Raw genomic sequence first — 21,326 nt, forward strand, 5'->3', positions numbered from 1 at the left:
CTTTCTTTCTTTCTTTCTTTCTTTCTTTCTTTCTTTCTTTCTTTCTTCTTTCTTTCTTTCTTTCTTCTTTCTTTTTGACTGTCATAAAGTTCAGTAAAAATTTACTATCTGTAAAAGGAAAGATAAATAAGAGCCACACTCTCTTCCCAAGAGGGTTTGGTCCCTCTGAGGAACTGGCCACCGCTCTTCTAGGTGCCCCAGACCTGGCTACCTGTGCTGTCTGAGGGCTACTCGCTGTGTGCCAAGAGCATTGAACTGAACCGGGTGCAGCCCCAAACACAGAGCAGAGACTCAGTAGGCTTTCAGTAAGTGACTGGAGAGGGAGGGAGAATTCCTTCTCAGGTTTGTGTTATCCAGCAGTTTCTCTCTAGAGCCCTAATCTTCTGACCTGCATGGGGATTCGTCTGGCCTTGACTCTGGGTTCCAGAACAGACCTTCTAACCTCCACCCCCGCTGTCGCTCTAACTCCCAGCATCCTGTCCTGCATGCTAGTGATTCCCAAACAGGCACGGGGAGCACAGCATAGAGACGCTCTGTCGGTGACCAGCTTCCAGAAATGGCAGGAGTCCCACTGCCCCTGGTCCCAGAGCTGCATCTGTGCCCCCGCCTCTCTGCGGGTGCCCCTCGGGGATCGCTGTGTTCGTTTAACAAGATGACAATTAATGGAGACAAGTTGAAAGTCCCGGCCAGGGCCAGAAGAGCAGCACGCAGGCCAGGCCAGGGGGTACAGCACAGCTTCTCCAGCACAGTTTAGGAGTATATGTGTGGGCTGTGGGCTCAGCAGGAGTCAGCAGGCTTGGACTCCAGTGCAGCTAAGGTGACCTCGGGCTACACTGATAGAGGCAGCCTCTGGGACCAAGTATACGGCTAGAGGGGCACCCTTGGCCAGGTCTGGGGACACACTCAGGGGCGATGGCAACCTGGAACCTATGGAGAACAGGGTCCCTGGCTGGCGGGGAGGACAGGCCACCAAGTTGTACAGGGGATGATATGTCACCTCCAGCGAAGAAATCTCAGAGGATAGGAGAGCCCCTTGCAACACGTGAAGGAATTGAACTCCAGAGGTGCCGCCCGTGCCCTTAACGCTCCACCCACCAGGGCCAGACCCCTGCTGGCGGGACCAGGCTGCACAGCAGGCCGGCTCATTCCAGCATCTCTCCCAGCCTGTTTCTTCCTCCAGAGTGTGATCACCTTGCCATCTTCCCAGGACGGCCCTGTTAAGTGGGATGGGTCATGCAAAAGCCCCAGCACCATCTGTGGTCCTCACAGGCCCTCGAGAAGGCTAGTTGCCTTCTCTGTTCCCTCTCCTGGTACAGCCAGGAAGCCCAGAGGACCAGCAGTCCCGCAGAGAACACAGAATTCAGAAAGACAGTCCGTGGGGGAGGATTTCAGTTGTTTATAAAACAGGCCAACACGTTTCCACCTCGTAGGTTCTAAATCCATCATTCCTAGCTCCCTAGATCTAAGAATAGTCCCCCAGTGGAGCCAGTGTGCCACATGCCAGAGCACGCTCTCTGCACAGGTGGCTGGGGACGGTAGCCCCAGCAGCCCCAGCACCTCCTACCCTAGGGAGGTTTTGGGGGATGGCACGGGAAGGCTGGCCTCTGCCTCTCCCAGCTTAGCTGTTTCCGAACCTCCCCCAGACTCCGTTTTCTCTCCCATGCAATGTTGATCCAGACCTTCCTCACTGGGCTGCCCTTGACCATCACACATGGTGCCTGCCGCGGGGCAGAGGGGGAAGCGGAGAGCAGCGGGAAGGTGTGGAGGCGAGGACCTCCAGTCTGGGCCTCAGTTTCCTCTTAGGTAATGGGACAGAAATTGACAAAGAACGGGGCAACTTTTGGAGATTTGAGGTTTTAAAAGAGGTTCTCAAGCAGCCCCAGCCTTGCAGCCTCAAAATGAGACCTATGAGGGCAAACCCAGAAATTCATCACATTTCTCTTTATCATCTGAACCAAGGCCATTCGTCTGTCTGGTGTGGGGGAGCCAGCCTCAAGGCCTGGGGCCTGGGTGGGTATGCCCCTACTCTGCTCTTCGGCCTCCACCTTCCTCCCCCTCTCATACACGTCCACACCCATCCACACCACCACACAAGCTCTCCACGGTCAGAAGGACTTCTGATTTGTCTCATCCCATACTCTGCCCACCGTAGGAGGGCCCACGCCGGTCGGGGGCTCGGAACCTCCAGGGGCAGGGCACCCGCTGCTCCCCTGGGCAGCCTCCCAGCCACTCCAGCCTTCTCCCCGATAGTGAGCTGAAGCCGGTCTGCCCATAGCATCTCCTCCCACCCCACATCCAAATGCTCTCTTTGGCCCTCCAGGAGAGAACAAGGCAGCTCCATTCTCTCATTAGCCATTCATTCACTTATTCATTCATTCATTCATTCATTCATTCGTTCATTCGTTCATTTGTTCGTTGGTTCATTCCCACAACAGGTATTTATTTATTGAGTACGAATATATGCTAAGCACCATTTAGGTGCCAGGATACCGCAGCATACAAAACTGAGTCCCTGCTTTCAAAGAGCTGTGTTCTGGTCAGGAGAGATAGATAATAAAAATATAAAGAAAAATAAAGCAGATGAGGAGACAAAGATGGAGTGGGGTGTAGATAGCTATTTCCCACAGAGTTGTCAGGGAAGGCCTTTCAGATAAGGTGACATCTGAACATGTACCTGAGCAGCATGAGGGAGTGAACCTGTGGTTATCAGCGACAAGGGCATTCCAGACAGCAGGAACAGCAAGTGCAAAGGCCCTCAGGTGGGTACTGTTTGAGGATCAAGAAGTCAGGGGAGCCATGGTGATGTCAGCAGGGTGGGACACATGGGACTTGAGGTCAGAGGATGCTGTTGTTTACCTGAGTAAGCGGAGAAGCCACTGGAGGATTCTGAGTGGAGCGGAGCCTCGTCTGACTTAGGTTTTAACAGGATCACTCAGGCTCTGTGTGGAGGACAGATAGTGAGGTCAGGAGGGGCAGCAGAGAGACCAGCACGAAGCCCTCACAGAGTTCCAGTGCGAGGTGACGGGGCTGGCGAGAAGTGGCCATGTTTGGAACGTTACCTCCCCGAATCCCTTCTTCCACAGGCCCTCATCTTTTCTTACATGTGGACACCCCTCCCTCCTCCTCCTCGCCTTCAGCCTCACCCCCATCTTCTCAGTGCTGCCGTGGATGCTGGTCTGGAAGGACCCCTAGGCCAGACTGCTTCCACTGACAGCCTTCCCTGAGGCAATTTGGGCCCCAATCCCAGAACATCTCCAGAGTGATTCTGTGGGCGAACAGCCCCACTTTCTGATTCTGGAATGGCTTCTTCCTGCTGCCTCAGCTCCTGCCTCAGGGCGTCCTTGGCCCTAGAGAGTGATGGATAGACTAATTATTGGAAGGGTCCTGCACTGCCCATGCCTCTTCCCTCAGCTGGGCCTGGTGGGGCCATTGTCCTCACAGTCTTCTCATGGCCTCTCTATAGGAGCTGCCCCTCGTCCAGGCAGGGTGACCAGGGACAGAGACTTGCAGCTTTCTGTTCTTGAGTCCTGCAACCAGGTGGCAGCTCTGGCCACAGACCAGGGAATAAAGGCAAGCAAGCAGGCATGGGACTGGGGTCGATGGCACCCGATTTCAGCATAATGTGTATGTGTCTGCCCCTCCCTGCTGCTCTCCAGACAGACTGCGGGCAGGGGAAAGTAGCCGTATCCCGACCGCCTGTCCCATGGGCCTGAGGACTGTTTGATGAGTGTGCCCTGTTCTCAGCACCCCACTCCCATCCCAGACTGGTGAGCCAAGTGCACAGACTGGTGAGCCAAGTGCAAATATAAATACCTGTAGAACCAGGAGGGGGGTGGTGCATATGCTTAGAGGGTTCTGGGTGCTTTAGGAGCTCAGAGGAAGTGAAATTAACAACCTTCCCACAGCCCAGTGGGACCCAGCCCTACACCCAGCCACCGTTCACTTCTGCAGCAAAACCGAATGCCACTGGAATCAATGAAAGGAACTCAGAGTGGGCAAATTTCAGTGGGTACCCTCTAAGACTGGTGAACTCCTACTCGTCCTTCAAAACCCAGCTAAGAAGTAACTTCTGGAACTTTCAGTGACACCCATCTCCCCTCCCCAACAGAGGATGTCATCCTCTTCTGTGCTACCTCTGTCCCTTAGAGATGCTGTTGGTTTTTCTTTTTATCATCATCCTTTGTTACTACTTTTTAAAGTATTTGAACAAATGACAAAATCTTGGTCACCCTTTCCCCCCATTTCTCCCTCTCTTTCTCAGAGATTCTTCTCAGTTGGGGATGTATTCCTCAAGATCTGTACATCTAGACATATATAGGGGATCTACATAAATTGAATCATACTCTATATTGTTCTGCAACTGATTTTCTCTTTAAAATGTCTTAGATATTTTTCACATCAGGCCATAGAGAGCTACCTCCTTATTTTTAATAGCTGCACAGTAGCTAGGTAGTAGGGGCAAATCATAGTTTCTTTAAACCCTCCTCTATTGATGAATATTTTGCCTCCATCCGCCTCCGCCCCCCCCCCCCCCCGCTGGTCTTTTGCACTTACAAACAGTGTTGCAGTTAACATTATTGTGCATGGTTCTGTGTGAACACAGACCCTGGGTCCCCACCATCCTCTTTTCTCATGGCTGTCTTCCCCAGTGGACTGGAGGCCCCAAGGCAGGAACTGAATTTTCCTCTTCTAGGTCTTGTGTCCCACACAGGGCCTAAGCGGAAGACATGCCCACATGTCTGAGCAAAATCATGACAGTGTGAAAGGCCTGGGTGAATTCGGGAAGCAGCAGCAAGCTGTGGGGCTGGAGCAGAGCCTTGGGAAGAGGAGTGACACAGCCAAGACCACAGAGGCCTGGAGAGCCAGCTAAGAATGCTGGTCTTGGGCTCCTTGGTGGTGGGAGATGGGAGGTTGTCCACAGGAGCTAGTCCACGCTGTGCTCCTGTCTGAGCCCCCTACCCGGGCCAGCCGCCTCTGCGTAAAGGATAGAGTCGCTGTTAGAGTTGTCCAGGCAAGAGAGGGTGAGAACCTGAACTTCCTTCTATCCTCAAGTCACCACCTAGACCTAAAACACTTCAGGAAGCCTGAATTCTGGATTCTTCACACGCCATTCCTTGCTCACGCAGCAGGACCCTAGGGAGCACCCCAGCAGTTACCTCCAGAGGGGTGGGATCCACGTGAGCTTGATGGCTGGACACTCAGAAGTCTTCCCGAAATGTACTCAGCTCCCAGGCCATCTGGGGCCACACTGACACTTACCAGCTTCCTGAATCTAGAGCCTTCTCCGGGAGGGTACTCAGACCTCACCCGTCCTGTCCCCCTCTGCCTGGAATGACAGAAGAGCGGCCCCTCCTGATGCTCGAGGTCTTTGACAGGAGACAAGGCGAACCTTCAGTTGCCCGGCTTTTTGCCCACATTCCTCCCTCCCTTCTCCACCCTGGCCGAGGTGGGAGGGGCAGGGCCTGCGCGGCCTCCTCAGGCCTAGGCCCCAGCGCTCACAAGGGCTCAGTGAGCTTTGTGCCCCTCTGCAGAGTGCTTCTCTCACCAGCTCCAGCTCTTGCCTCCTGCCGCTGACCTGGTCCCCACGCAGGTGGGCTGTTACTCTGTACCTTTCCCTAATTACCTGGGGAGCACGGTGTTTGCTAGAGAGGACAGTATGTTAACAGAAGAGGCCCCGGGGTCACACTGCCCAGGTTTGAATCCAGCTCTGCTTCTTACCAGCTGTGTTACCTTGCATGGTGCGTGCCATCCCTCTGGAAAACGGGGATAATGTTAGATTGTACCTCACGGTCTTGCTGGGGGGATTCAGTGAACTGTTTATCACAGGGCCTGGCATACACTAAGCATTCAGTGATTTTTTTTTACACTTCACATGGTTTGGCATTAGTGAAGGCGCCTGAGACTTGGGAGTTATGGATTCTAGTCCTGGCTCAGAATGGCTGTGTGCCCACGAGCAAGTTATCTCACCCCTCTGAGCCTCATTCCCTCCTCTCTAAAATGGAGGTCGTAACACCTCAGAGGTTGCTGTGGTGATTAAGTGCCATTTGTGTGGGACTGGGAAGCACCATCCCTAGGTGGCAGCCCTCATCCTCGTGGTCTGAGACGACAGCTAGAGCGCCAGCCACCACGTCCACATTCCCAGTGACAAGATAGAACAAGGAGCAAAGGGTGCATGCCACCCGTCTCTGAAGGCCGGGCGCCGTAAGCTATTACAGAACCTACTGGCTGACATCTCATTGGCCATACCCAGCTGCAAGAGAGGTTGGGAAATGTAGTCTTCATCATGTGGCTCGGAATGAAGCTTTACCACACATGCTCAGGTGTTTGCCCCTCTTCAGCAAGGCTCCCCAGCAGAAATGCGGCTTCCTGCCTAGCACTGGGCTATAATCCCGGCACCATAAGGCCCTGTAAGGACCCAGGTTGCCAAGAAGCTCAGGCAGGTGCCACAAGGCCTGAACAGATTTGAGTGTTGTGTCCAGCCTGTGCCAGGACCCTGCCAGTCCCTAGGTTCCACTGCCCGCAGGGCTCTTGGGCTGACGCAAGTGTGGTGGGCCACAAGCCCAGCACTTGTCACAGCCTGGCTCAGGCCAACTCCATTGAGCCCCATGAGCAGGGGCTCTGAACTCTTAAGAGGCTAGGGAATCCCCCAGTAACTATGGTCTTTCCACCCAAGGCCCAGCTTGGGTATATGTGCCTCAAGGCCAGTAAAGTAGATCTGGATCAATCAGGTGGGTTTCCGTGCCTCGAGGACCTGGTAAGTGGCAGGCATGCGGCAGAGAGCCCTCTGTAAAGCCAGGAATCATCCTGTAACCCACCTGTCTTAAACTGGGTGTTCCGTATTCCAGGTAGCTTAGGGAGAGGCCTACTGTAGGCCGTTCTTCTCCCTCTCACTTCCTTATGAGGACGGCCTGCGCGGTAGCGTCTCGCTGAGGCTGGAGGGGGATATAGGAAACCGATGCTAAAACGCTGGAGGGGCTGGTACTTAAAGGTGTCTTCTCTTCAGGGGATAGCTAATCTTTCAAAGTTCAGCAGCCTGGTTTTTTCCCATAGGAAGTTTGTGTAAAGTGTTCAGAAACTCTAAGCTTCTTGTCCTTCCACGCCAGGCCTTCCCATCTGCCGGTGCCCTTCCCTGTCCTCTCTGCTGTTGGACCCCGGCGTGGTCTTTCTTGCCTTGCCCTCCTGTCCCCATGGTCTCTTCATTCGTGGGCATGAGCTGTCACCAAGTGTCAGGCACCGTGCTGGGGCATTATATATGTCACCTCATGCAGCCCTCCCTCAGCAGCCCTGTGACAGAGACGGGGACAGAGCTACCATGATCACGCGGATGTCTGGGAGTGTGGGACCCAGGACAGCCTAGCACAGCCCACAGCAAAGAGTGTATATTGGACGTGTGTGCCACCAGCTGGCAGAGGACGGCCCACCGGCCACATCTGACCTGTGGCCTGCTTCGGATGGCCTTGCAAGCCAAGAATGGTTTTGAAAGGGTTGCAATAAAGAGGAAGGATAGGCAACAGAAACCAAATGAGGCTCTCAAACCTAAAATATTTACTATCCGCCTTTTTAGAATGAATTTGGCAAGGCCTGGTGTATCATATGCAGAGTCGGCCCGGATTCTGGAGGCGCACTGCCCGGTTTCTGGTACCTCTGCGTCAGCCTTTGTGAAAGGGGGATAGTCCCTGAGACACGGCTGCCTCCTGGGGTTGTTGGAATTAAATGAGATGAAGAATATAAAACACCTAACTTCAAGTAGGCTTCTTCGGAAGGATCAGGGGAGGAAATTTCTGGCCCTTGGCCAGGCTTCTTGACCCAGTGGCATGAAAGCCCTGGCTGCAGGCCTCTGGCTGGCCTGGGCCCTCGGGGCGAGTGTCCTTTGGCGGGAGGGAAGGGACCTGCCAGCCGGTGTGCCGCGTCCTGCAGACGGGGGTGCGGGGGGTGCGGGGGGTGCGGGGGTGGCTCAGCTCCGCCTTCCTCCCGCCGGCACTCCTGCTGACTGTCAGCTGCTGCCACTCCCCGGGGCCGGGCACCAAGCCCACGCCAGGTGCTAAGCGAGGCCCAAAGGTACCAAGCCGCTTGCACTTCCCCACCTCGGGCCTCACACCACTGTAGGAGCCACAACCCGGGGCCCGTCCTCTCTGTGGGCATTTCCTCACCCGTGGGCCAAACAGGGAGACATCTGTGTTCCCCCAAACCCAAGCTTTTGGCCAGCGATTGCCTTCCTACTGGGGGGAAGGAAAGGGAAGGGTAATCCCGGGCCAGCCAGCCTCCCCCTGTGAAAAACAGATTTTCAGTGGATAAAGAGTGAAATGTAAAGATTAAAAAAAAATAAATAAAATCATTGAAAAATCAAAAAAGAATATTTCCTGATAGGAGAGGGATGGGCTTTCAATTCTTAGAAGCAGTAGAAGAAATTATAGAAGATCAATGAATTTTATTATAAAGAACCAAAAAGCTTATGTTTTATATCAAAAGACCCAAAACAAGATTTTAAGTCGAACTGAGAAAAAATATTTATGCCAGATATGGCAGAGAAAGAATTAATATTCTTAAAACAAAAATCTTTAAAACAAGAAGGTTCTTAACAGAGAACAATAACAAATATTTATACGATACTACGTGCCGGGCACCATTCTAAGTACTTCATACGTACTTACTGATTTAATTCTTGTAAACAAGTTTATGGTAACAGTACTATAGTCCCCATTTAACAGATGAAGGTACTGAGGCACAGAGATGCTAAGTAACTTGCCCAAGGTCACTCAGCTAGTAAATGGAGGAGCAGGGGCGCCTAGGTGGCTCAGACTAAGCATCTGCCTTCAGCTCAGGTCATGGTCCCAGGGTCCTGGGATCGAGCCCTGCATCGGGCTCCCTGCTCGACATAAAGCCTGCTTCTCCCTCTCCCCTTCCCCCTGCTTGTGTTCCTTCTCTTGCTGTCTCTCTCTCTGTCAAATAAATAATAAAATCTTTAAAAAAATAAAAAAATAAATGGAGGAGCTAGGATTTGAACCCAGACCATCTGGCCCTTGGGCCTGACACTTAAAGCCTTCTATACTAAACAGAAAAAAGATACGAAGCAGACAGTACACAAAAGAGGAAATACAAATATATGAGAAACATAAGAATTATTTTTCAGTTTCTATGGCAGTAAAGTACCAATAAAAACAATGAGATACTTTCTCTGTCTTCAAATTAGAGAAGATTTTTAAACATTATAATAAGCAATAAATACTGGCAATTCTGGAGTGAAATGGAGACTTCCCCAGGTTGCTGTAGTTGTATTCAGGTGGCCTTTCTGAGAAAATACTGTGGAAGCATTCAAAACAGCACCCAGGAATCTCAAAAAAGTCCATGCCAGTTGACGAGAAATTCCCATTCTAAGAATCTAATTTGAGAAAGCAATTAGATAGACAAAAATTCACATGCAAAGATGTTCATAGGAATATTATTCCAAATAATGAAAGATTAGAAACAACCTGTGTGTCTGATAATAGGATACAGGTTAAGGAAACTGTTGAATCTCCACAGTGGACAATTAGGCAGTCATTTTGAAGGAATTTGTTTAACAAAAGACACCAGAGGCGAAGTGAAGAGACATACCATGGACTTGTGGGAGAAGACACTTAGAATGCATAGCACAATGAAGATTCATGTAAATAAAAGAATACACAAAAAAGCTTACAAATCAGTAAGAAAAGGGCAAACAAAGAAAAACAGGTAAAGAATGTGCAGAGGCCATTCATAAGAAGAGGCAACTCAGGGCAATACGAGAAGTGACAATCCCTCTCACTAGTAGTCAGGGAAATGCAGATTCATGCATTGTACTTAGCAGAATAGCAAGAGTCTAAAGACAAAGAGGAAGTATTCAGATCCATCGCTGATGGGGCTGGACGTGACTGCAGCTGGTGTGGACAGCCGTTAGGCCAAACCGAAATCCAAACACATGACTCCACCACCCTCACACTTCTAGGGACCAACCCTGCGCAAACACCAAGGAGACATGCTCAAGAAGGTTCATGGTAGTGCTGCTTATAATAGAAGCCAAATTACTATTATTGTATAATATTGTTGTACATTATATATTGCATAATAAAATAGCAACAGTCATTAAAGAACTGTCCAGTAGAAGGGAAATGGATAAGTAAAATCTGACCTCTACGTAATGGGATACTATGCACAGTTAAAATAAATGAACTAGATCTCTAACTATCGACTCATATAAATTTCAAAAAACAACGCTGAGTGTAAAGAGCAAGTATAAAAAAGATATCTCAATGATACTATTTATGTAAATCTTTAAAACAACCTAAAAACATTACACAGTATTTAAGGACATATAGGTAGGAAGTATAAAACCAGTATACCAGTAATGAACACCGGCTTGGAAACAGTGGCTCTTTGCTGGGAGAAGTGGCTAGAGGGCAAGAATAGGAGGCGGGGCTTAGATTGTTTCTTTATGATTGATTTTTTTTTTTTTTAAGGGGAGGGTTGAAGCAGATACAGCAAAATGTTGACTAATGTTCTAAGTCTGGATGGGGTATGTGTCTTTTCTGTTAAATTATTTTTTGTACCTTTCTGCATATTGAACAATTTCAAAATTTCAAAGTATTTTTAATTTACTTTTTGAATAATTTGTGGTTCTGTGGAGAAATACCGGTGTTCTAATAGTAAGGGACGAAAGCAGGACAAAATATACACAAATATTTACAAATTTCACAAATTAAAGGTCTCACTAAAATATTCATACTAATGGCAAGACTCAAAGTCTGCTTTTTCTTTACACTCATCCATATTTTCCATTTTTTGTCATGAAGATGTATTAGTTTAATAAACTGGACAAAAAATATTTTTAATGACTATAGAAAAATATGAGTGAGTTTGGCCTAGGAAAGGATCTAAAAGCTAGAAAGAGGGCATATGATGGGGTGTGGACATCACAGGCTGTTGGAGAAATCTGCCCTTGAATGTTGGCCTGCAGACTCTCCGGCTCTATGACTGAGTTTGTTCAATCTTTTACCCCATCAGTGAGCCCTTATTGAGCACCAGGCTAGGGATACAGCAGTAAACGGGACATACACAGTCCTTCCCTTCCTGTAGAGCAGTTAGCCCAGTGAGAGGGACCAGTCACCACACATCACCACACAAGTCATCGATCCACCGCAAAGTGCGAGGGCCCCCATGAGGGGAGAGTCCACGGGTGATAACAAGAATCCAAGTTGGATTGGGTGGCCAGGGAATCTGGCTGTGGAGCGACATTTAACTGGAATCTAAAGGATGAGGAGGTCTGGAACCCAGTATAGAGAGGGTCTCAAGAGAAAGAAAGGCTCTACGAGGCCTACATAAGGAAGTGGAAGAAGGCACGGGTTCTGGAATGCAGCGGGGTGGGGGGAGAGTTTCGTAAGGGAGGCCAGCAAGGTAGTCAGGAACCAGATCGCTCAGGGCCTCGCAGGCCGAGGAAAGGCCTTGAAGTGTATGGGAAGTCCCTGAAGGCTTTGGAGCTGGGGAGTGATGTGATCAGACCTGCAGTTGTCAGAGATCACCTAGACTCTCGTTGAAGATTGGGGTGGATGGTGAGCGGCCCGGTTCGTCTGTTGGCTGTTGGCATGACTTCATGTGTGGGAGAATGGGGTCGGAATCAGGCGATGGCAGCGGAGATGGAGAGACCTGGAAGGATTTGAAGTATTTCTGAAGGCAGAGTTGGCAGGTCTGGGATCATGGTGGGTTGGGGCCGGTGGTAAAGGAGGTTATAGTGAGGGAAGGGCCAAGGAGGAAAGCCAGGTTTGGGCCGGCGATGGTTGTGGGTTGGTGGGAGTGGGAGACACTGAAAAGGCCCTGGGGGGCAGGGTGGAAGCAGGGGTAGTGAGCATGCCACCAAGTGTGGTTGAACTTTGGTTTCTTCATGTGTAAACTGGGGTTTATGGTGCTCCCTGTGCCCCCAGGGTGAGTGTTTCAGCCCTGTTCCCAAAACCTCTTCTAGAGCAGTCTTCTCTCTCTTTCACAGGAGGGACGTGTTACTCTTGGGGCTGGAACGAACACGGCATGTGCGGGGATGGCTCTGAAGCCAACATCTGGGCCCCGAAGCCTGTGCAGGCCCTGCGGTCATCACTGGGACTCCTCGTGGGCTGTGGGGCTGGCCACTCCCTGGCCCTCTGCCAGTTGCCGGCCCTCCCTCAGTTGGTCACTGGCTCTTCCCTGGATGCCCCTGAGGACGCTGAATCTCAGGAAGCCAGGGACAAAGAGAGAAACCGGAAGGAAAGGCAACCGGACACCTCTACCCAGAGCCAGCCCGGCAGGTCCAGAAATGGGGGGCTTGTGACAGAGGCCCTTAAATAAAGTGACTTTTCCCACCCAACGTGTTCCCAGAGGATTGCTTGGTCAGGTTGTAGGGTCCTGGAGGCCCTATGGTTGGGCTGACCACAGGCCGGGCTGACCACAGGCCAGGACGATGGGAGGCCGCCTGGCCAGTGTCTGGGATTCAAGGACACAGACAGATGGGAACAAGGACCCTCATGAGGGCAATAACAAGAACCCAAGTTGGTTGCATGGCTGGGGAATCTGGTCTCTAAGCGACATTTAAACTAGAATCACCAAAGGACATGGAAAATAGGCCTGTTTTCACCTGGTGGGGACAGAAAACCCAGCCCCATTCCCCACGGTTGTTATGGTCCAGCAGCCTTCGACTCTCAGGGCCTGGATGGTTCGAGGAGATGGAGGTACCCTGGTCAGGCAGGTGGGTACTCGGACGGGAAGAAGTTCTTGTCTTGGTGACTAGGTGCCGGGAGAAGGGAGAAGGCTCTGGACAGGGGGCTGGAAGGAAGTGGCAATGAGTGAGGGGAAGAAGAGACAGGAATTCTGGGAAGACCTAACAGAGGAGACGCCTGGGACAGACAAGGGAATCTAGAACCAGTGAACTCTCAGAAGATCGGTGTCTTCATCCGAGCCAGGCAGGAGCCTGGATCTGGTCTGTATAATTAATAGCCAAGCTGTGTAGTTTCAGATGAGGGATGGGCCACAGCATGGGAAGGGGAGGCTGACCCTAACCCCTGACATCTGCCCCTCGGCCCTCCTTGCCTCTGCAGGAGGAGGGCCTTCAGGTAAAATGGGGACCAGGCCAGACCATAGGCCCCAGGCTTCCCTTGGTGACAGCTGTGACTTGGGGGGACATAGTGCCTCTCTGCCTTAGAAAATGGCTTTTCTGGGGGGACTGTGTCGCAGTGTTGCCAGCTAGCTAGCCCAGTCTGTGGCCTGTTCCACACCACCTTCCCTCTGTGACTCAGGAGACTATTGGCTCTGTGAGGGCTAAGCTTTAGGAAGTTACAAAACCCCAGGACATCAGAGGACCAGAGAGATGACCTCCTAGCCTAGAGGCCTTCAAAGTGCATTTGTTAGAGCCCCAGAAGTCTCCTGAGAATTCAGAGGCCACCGGGTGGGCCATGGGTGAGGGAAAGCCATGGGAACAGAGGTCCGGGTCCCCACCCTCCACCTTATTCACAGCAGTTTTATTTTCATCTATATTATATATTGGGCTTCACACGAGATTTCACTTGACAAGGGGTCCTTGAGAAAGTTTTGAAAGCACTGGTCTTATCCGACATTTTCATTATTCATTTGGGAAAACAGAGGCCTGTAAAGGGGAAGGGGCCACATACCTCACTCCTGGCCCAGGGTCCTAATTGGGAGGTGAGCCATCCAGAGCCTTGAGCCAGACCAGGGGGGCAGATGAGGGGCACCCCTGGGACCAGGAGTGGGTTGGCTCAGTGGAGTGGGGATGGGGCAATCCTGAGCTGCCCAGGCCTGAACCCAGAGACCACCCATAGCCCTTGGCTGCCCTTGAACACCAGTGCATGGAGTCCTGCTCCCGACATTGTATCCTAGAAACAGCACTGCGCTGGCCAGCAAAGCCCTTGGTGCCCACCTCCCAGAACCAGCAGAGGCTCGAATGGGCTCTAAGCGCTTCTGCAATGAGAAGGACATCTCTGTGCACTCGGAGCTGCTCTTGCCAAGATTCCTACACCCGGTTCAGAGGTGGAGCAATTAGATGGCCCAGAGATGACTCATACTGGAGCAAGCCCGCAGTTACTGGCCGCCCGCCACGGTCCTACAGGAGAAATGATCGGCATCAGACACACAGGTCAGAAAGCAGCCCCACACGGCATAGTACCCAGGCCCATACTTCCCAGACGGGCTTACTGCTCACAGGGAGCCAGCACGCTGTCTCCCGCAGCATGGGCTTCCCTCCCGCCTCCTTCAGCACCGGCTGGAAGAAGTCCCAGGTCCAAGTCTTCTGCTGAGCCCCGGTGCCTCTCCCGAGAAAGACGCGTCTCAGGGCCCCTTCCCAGCCTGAAACGAGCAGGTGCGTCAGCCCTGAGCCTCAGACTGGCTCAGAAGCTGATTCAGAGCCTTCTTGTAGGCCTGCGGGCGCAGGCCATCCGCACACGGCGCAGTGAATGGCTCCCGGCTCTAGACGACACCGCGGATGGCTCCGTCACCTCGGGTTCCTCCGTTGTGCCTTCCCTACGGCAGCCGCCGGGCTTTCTGCAAGCCCGTCCGCTGGGCCTGATGAGTGCCCGGAAACTCCAGGGGGCTGTCGACAGGATCGCCCAGATGTTTTCCAGACCCTTTGATTCCTGTGGTCATTCTCAGACTTGGAGATGTCCACGCCCCTCATTCCAAACAGACCCTGGGCTCTTCAAGAGCAAGGGACCCGGTCTTGGTGGATTCTGGAACCCCTTCACCAAGGATGGGCCCTGATCCACAGAGGAAGTGCCCGGGAAGTGTTAACGAATGAACTGATGAGTACACTCTTAGGGCCACCATGGGGTGGGGAGGCTGAATGAGGGGGTCACACGCCCTCCCACCCGCCTGCCCTCTGCTTGTCTCTTACACGTGGGTGAGAACTGTACCGTGCAGTCAGAACTAGGTGATAGTGAAGGTCAGTATCCTCCGCCGGGTTAGCTAATGTGCCATGGGGGCCAATGCGAGTAAATACCCAACCATTTTTAAAAATTCCTTTTTTTCTGATAGGCCAAGTAGATTGGCCTTTGTATTCCTCCCGCGTGAGAAGGAGAAAGGGAACAGAAGGGGGGCGCGAGCCCCACCGTGTGCTCACAGGTCATGGGCCTGGCGTCTGCGGACACTGTGTATGGTCGCCACATTCCAGGTGTGAGTGGGCTGTTCATACCCTCACCTGTCTGCCACATACTCTCCCTTCTGGGCCACAGGCACCCCCCTTCCCTTGATACCCCCAAGAGATACCCTCTTGGTTCCAGTAGGCTGTCAGATCCAAACTAGATGAGGCTGTGCTTGCAAAGGTGAATCTGGGCCCGGGGCTCAGAGGAAAGTGCTCTTTCCTCACCCCTGCCCCCCGCCCCCCGCCCCCCGGGCACCTGCCAGTTCCGAGGAAAGAGGCTTAGTCATAGATGGGACTTGGGAGTTAGCACATTAGGTGGGACATGGTGGGATGGTCAGAGAGAGTAAGGGCAGGTGTTCAAGCAGGAGAGTGAGGTGGCCAGACGTGTGTACGGAAGGCTCTGAGCAGCATGTAAAGTGGCCGCTTCCCTCATACCCACGGTGCTTTATGAAGGCTGGCAGGAGGCCGGGTCCTGAGGGCCCTGGGATTTAGGACCAGCCACGCTAGTGTTCCTATCAGTTCCAGATTCCAGTCCCAGGAAGACCCCAGTTAGCTTGTGACGGCTTCACCTGAGCCTTGGAGTCAGCCCGCCTAGGTTAAAATCTTCCTTCATCTTTCATTGGCTGGGTGCCGTTGGGCCAGTTACTTAGCCTCTCTGCACCTGTCCTCTAGCCTCTAAAACAGGCCGGTGGAATTACTGTGGGCTGTCATCAGACCATGTTTCCCAGATGCCCCCCATGTGCAGACGCTCGGTGTATGTTCATCTCTTTTCCCCATTAGCTACTATGTCCCAGAAAACCCACACTGCAAATGGCTTTGTGTTTAGTCCACTGGAGGCCACCAGAGGTGCTTCCTCCAAGCGGGCTCCCAGTAGAGTGAACACGGTGTTCCCTGCGGCAGCTGAGGCTGCTTGGCTTTCACATCCCGATACTTGTGAACGGCTGTGACACACATAGTGTGACCTGGCAGTTCTTCGGCTACATGGCCCCTTGGGCCTTACTGTACCCGTTGCCCCACCAACCCCCCGCCCTTGGTTCCTGGGCCACACAGGCAAAGCCTCCGAGGGGACAAGGCACTGCTGGATGAGAACTCACACCCACCTTCAGCCTCCCACCCACCCATCTGACGGCTGACTCAGGCCATGCTGGGGGCATCAAGGGAGCTGAAATCCAGGGAGACTGACACCCACTTGTTTGTGGCCCTGGGAAGACCATTCTCTTCTGTGGACTTCACTTCATCTATAAAATGCTCAGAGGCTGACGGCCATGACCGTTAGGGACTTTCCACCTGAACATTCCTGGATTCTCCAATGCATAAGAAAAGAATTGGAACCCAGTCCCTACTCTATCCCTCATGAGAAACCAAGTGAACAACCCGTGCAGATCAAGATCCCTGAGAGAGGGCTCCTCCCCTTCAAGATGCCTCCTGGCTGAGTGTGATGTGTACAGTAAGGTGGTCTGGCAAACTGGACCCAGCAGGGTGCAGCTGGGCAGGGCACCCAGACCTGTCAGTCAGTCCCCTGCCTCTGTCACCATCAGATTCATGAATGGCCCTACGAGGGACGTGACGAAGGTCTGCACAGGGACTGCGAGCTCTGACATGGCCAGATTCAAGGAGTCATCAATATGGCAGGACTCGCAGAGAAGTTTCCGCGTCAGCGAACCCCCTAGAGGATGTGCTCCTTTTAGGGTCAAGTCTTGGTATGCCCCATCCCTTCTGAGAACTGTCTCCGCCCCAGACCAAACTGGAAGAGCCTGTTTTTTCCCAGCAGGAGGACAGCCAGCACCTTGGGGCCAGGGTTCAGGCTTACCCCAGCCCAGCCCAGCCCAGCAGGCCTGATGACAGGCAGAACCGAATTGCGACACTGCCCAGGGCAATAAAAATCCAAGAATCCGTGCTTCATCTCAAAAGTCAGCTTTTTATTATTGAGGGCCAGGGCCCAAGGAGGGGAGGGTGTTGAGCTAAAGCAGCATTGCTCTCTTTCCAGGAAATGTTGCGAGCTGCAGTGAAAGCTCGAGATGTTGCATTTTTTTTCAACTCAAGCATGTGTTTTTCAAAAATATCATCCTTCCCCACCCCCCACCCCACCACTAATTTTAGAATCAGATCAAAGCCAAGCTACTGTCCTCTGTTTCTGTTGGGAAAATACTATATTTATTCAAGATGCAGAAGTGGGTCTCTGCAAACCTCCGATTGCTTCAGGAAAACAAATCTGCTTTAGACTATACAGAAACCATGATACAAAATTTATTTCATGCTAGAATCGCTTTGCATAACATTGGGCATGCAGTTTTTTACTCTGAAGTACTAAATTGCATACAATGCCAGGTTGTGCCTTAATAAAGGTAGAGGAGGGCCGCCCCTCCCGTGGTCCTGATCGTTTGGTGCTCTAAAGGAACACTCGGAAGATCCGTACGGTGCGGATTATTTACTACGAACAACTTGTTATGAGAGCTGGTCACACTGGATCTACACACCAAGAAGATGATAGAATCAGCCTAGACTAGCCGCTGTCAGGGGTCTTGCGGAGACGTCCGCTGGGTCACAAGCAGGCCAGACAGAGAGGGAAGAAAGCAGCAGTGCACGTTTCCACAATTCTATTTGGAGCAAAGTTCTCAGTTTCCGCGTGAGAGATGCGCTATGAAGGTGAGGTCAATATGACCAATGACTGACCGACTGCCCTTTTTGGAACCTTGACTCTCGAGCTCGTGTACAAAAAGGGAAGCCGTCCATTCCCCATCCCCACCCCCACCCCACCCACCCCCAGAAACGTACAGGTTTCTACCAAATGCCGTTACAGTCTGGCTCCAGCAACGTGTGTAAAAGTAAAGAGCTTTGAAAGAAAATAGAGGACTTTTGCTTTTTTTTTTTTTTTTCTTGTTGTTGTTTAGGGTGATCGTTACAGTTGCAGGGGGTTGGTGGGTTTGGTTTGCTGGGTTTTCTGTTTAACTTCATGCAAGTCATGCTAAGGAACCCCGCCACCTCCCTCCCCGAATAAAATAAAATGTAAAAAAAAAAAAAAAAAAAGAGAGAAAGAAAGAAAGAAAAGAAGGAAAAGAAATCCTCTACGGTCAGTTACCATTTGGCCGTAGAAAAAGCTACGTCCGTCCTAGTACAAGACCTGGGCCACTCGGACTCGTCCGGCAAACCTGCATGGCGTGAATTTACTCTGTCCGAGGGTGAGGAGGGGCTGCTGGTCCACCCAGATGCTTAATAGCCACCAGTGTCCTCGGCCAAGCCGCCTGGTCAAGTCACTCTCACAGCCTCTGTCGGCATATACTTAGCAATGACAGGGCTTTCTTTGCAAAGATCTGTATGTAAAGAATACAATTAACACTTGAGCTTCTCTTCTTGGCTTTCCCATCCCGCTTGGTACTTAGTTTTTAAGGAAGGAGGAGGAAAGACAGAACAGCCGCATGCAGAGGCAGGCAGAGTCTTCTCCAGCTGGCGTGGTGTTCCCATGCAGTGAGCCGGCCCAGCGCGCCTCTCTTTCTCCCTCCTGGGGACCGGGTCGAGTCCCTAACTTTCCTACTCTGCATGTGGCTGAGGCACTGCAATTCTCCTGAGAAAAGCAAGTCCTCAGCGCTGTCATGACTCCATGAGAACAGGGCCGGGTGGATGGGGGTGGGGGCACTTCACCCCTCGTGCCTCCCAAAGACTCTGGCACCCCCGCCTCTGTGGGACTGGGCAGCAGGTCCCACCTGTGGACGGTGGCTGCCACTGGGCTCCCTCGGCCACTACAGGGAGATGGGGCTTCTTCTGTCCCACTCTCCCTGGGCTTCTGGAAGCACAGTAAAGAGACTCTCCTGTCTGCTCTTTCAGGCCACCCAGATTGACCCAGCATTCAAGATGAAGGAGACAGGCAGCCCATGAGAACTTACCAGGCAGAGCACACACAAAGCCTCCCTGCTTTCCCCTTCTTTCCCCTGGGCCACCCCTGCTCCTCGGATCCTAGAGCCTCCACCCAGGAGAAGCCAGTTGCGAAGGGGAGCATCAGGCCTATCCATGGAAGGTGCCAAGGATGGGCCCGCCTCAGGCCCGCAGCCCTCCACCATGCAGCACCATGCGGGCAGGGTATATGCCGCACTGGGGTCCGAGGGACCTCCAGGCAGGGCAAGGGAGCGGGAGCCAGCCCGGATCAGGTGGGCACACTAAGCACCAACGACCAGAAGGACTTCCCCATCTCAGCGTAGGTGCCTCTCCTCTCCTGGGCTTGGGTTGGCCCTTTATTTTAAATTCTGTGTTTTCTCCTTGTGTGTTGTTGAACCGCTTCAAATACTGGAGCAGTCGTGCATGGCCACAGGCTACACCAACTATTGCTCTAAAAAAACCAGCTATGGCTCCGGCCCAGCCTGCTCACTCCGGTCAGCATGCGTCCCGTGTGAGCCCGTGAGGCACTCCCAGACATGCATGAGTTGCCCAGCCAGTCCGATTGGCCGAGGATGGCTTCCTCTACCTTCCAGGCCAATGCCCGAAGCCTGGAGCTAGGGTGCTCTGGGCCCCCGCCTCCAGCTTCTCTCCAGCCCATGCTCAAGCTCTAGGAGAAGTCTTCACCCCAGGGGGTCAGCCTCAGATAAGGGTCTGATAAAAGGAGACCTTGAACAGAGGCCACCGTGGAGCTTAGCCTTCACCAACCACAAGGGGGCGCTAACCACACCCGGGGCTGTGACCAGGGATGCAAGGTGCTGCGCAGAGTCCTGCTTAACCTTCTCTCGGCGAGTTCTCTATCACTAGCAAATATTCTGACTAGCACACATCTTACCTCTGCAATGACACTGGCCTCATCCCCAAGCCCTGAGGCCACCTCTCCCCATGCCTCCCGTCCCACTGGCCTACAGATTCTCTTTAAAGGGTGCTCTTCCAGAACATGGACCTCGGGTGGCTAAGCCCCCAGGGTCCTGGCCAGGCCAGGCCCACCCTGTTGCTCTCTGCAACCAAGGGACAGGGGAGATCACTTTGCCTTCTTGGTCTCACCTGCCATCTGCCGGAGTAGCCCGGAGGAGTCAAGGCTCCCCTCACATCCCCAGGTGACCCCCTGCGTGAGGGTTACAGCCCCGTAGTCATCCAGCCTGTCCCCGAACCCCTTCCTACCCCTCAGCTCAGTTCCAACCCCAGCTACCGGGACCTCAAGTTCTCTCTGCTAGCCTGACATCCCACTTGGGAGAAAGGGACTCAGACCTCCAGAGACCAACCCTGGGGGGGCTCTTTCTGCTCCTTGCCCCCCCTCAGCATGCCTGCCTGCCCCTCAGCACCCCTCCCCCACCACCCCACCCGCCCACCTGCAGGAGCGCGAGGCGGCCCAGCTGATGCAGAGTGCCCCCGCCTCCCCTACATACCCTTTCTCATTCCTCCACCAGGTGGGCACGCGTACTCCCCGGTTGATAAGAGGAAGCAGGGTCCGTATCTCTCGCGGGTGCCCGAGCGAGTAAAGGGCAGGCCCTCATCAGGAGTGAGGGCCTGGTCTATGTGGGGGCAGTCTTCGTTCGCCAGCGCGGCCTTCGCCACCTCCCCATTCAGTTTGGAATCTTCAAACATATAAGCAGAAGCTATTGAGACACTGAAAACTGTTTAGTGGGGGAGGGGGACAGGCCAGAGGTGGGGCATTGGCAAAGGGCAGCCTGTCCCTGAGGACAGAAAAGCGAGTGGGCCATGGAGGGAAGTACGAGGCTACGGGTCCCCAGCTCATTCGGGCAGCCTGTGGCCTGCCCACAGTGCAGGGAAGGGGGGGCTCCTGGGTTTGCTCAAAGTTTGCAAAAAGATGAGTTGGTGATGGGTCCAGCAAGCGCGGTGCTGGGGGCCGGGCCCAGGGCCCAAGGCAGGGCCGATGAGACAGGATGGTGTGGATGTGGTCATGGGTAGGGGCCAGACACAAAGCTCAGGGAGAAGACAGACACGCAGAAAAACTCCAGTCCAGAGAGGTGGCCTTTTCAGACCTCTCTCTCTTGCTGACCAGAGCCTGGCTGCCGGCCATCCACATCTAGCTAGTTCCTCAAGGCTTCCCTAGCACTTTCTAGACCCCATCTATCAACTCTCCCCCCCCCCCCACTGAGGGATCCCACCTCATCACACACTTCACACTGTCCTCCACACATACCCTATCTCATCACTCATCCTGCCCCCCGCCCATTTGGATTCACCCTGGTCACTCTGTATGCCCCACCCCCCACACAGACCAGGCCTGGTCATGCAGTCCCCTCTGTCC

The 21,326-nt window shown here is 52.9% G+C and overlaps 2 protein-coding genes across 2 annotated transcripts in view; one reads left to right on the forward strand and one right to left on the reverse strand.

The window, feature by feature from the left end:
- The window catches only part of SERGEF (secretion regulating guanine nucleotide exchange factor), a 225,272-nt gene extending 207,302 nt beyond the window's left edge, over window positions 1-17,970 (forward strand). The window contains exon 11 of the mRNA XM_034995445.1: window positions 11,996-17,970. Coding sequence (XP_034851336.1) covers window positions 11,996-12,327 — 332 coding nt within the window. The 3' untranslated portion in view covers window positions 12,328-17,970. The remainder of the gene's footprint in view (window positions 1-11,995) is intronic.
- A 14-nt stretch (window positions 17,971-17,984) lies between these two features.
- KCNC1 (potassium voltage-gated channel subfamily C member 1) overlaps window positions 17,985-21,326 on the reverse strand; it is a 40,644-nt gene continuing 37,302 nt past the window's right edge. The window contains exons 3-4 of the mRNA XM_034995444.1: window positions 20,461-20,649; window positions 17,985-18,435 (exon numbers count right to left, since the gene is read on the reverse strand). Of these exons, the coding sequence (XP_034851335.1) occupies window positions 18,371-18,435; window positions 20,461-20,649 (254 nt within the window). The 3' untranslated portion in view covers window positions 17,985-18,370. The remainder of the gene's footprint in view (window positions 18,436-20,460; window positions 20,650-21,326) is intronic.

This window comes from Mirounga leonina, unplaced genomic scaffold, assembly GCF_011800145.1.
Source record: "Mirounga leonina isolate KUSES-001 unplaced genomic scaffold, KU_Mleo_1.0 Mir_92, whole genome shotgun sequence".
Lineage (NCBI taxonomy): Eukaryota > Metazoa > Chordata > Mammalia > Carnivora > Phocidae > Mirounga > Mirounga leonina.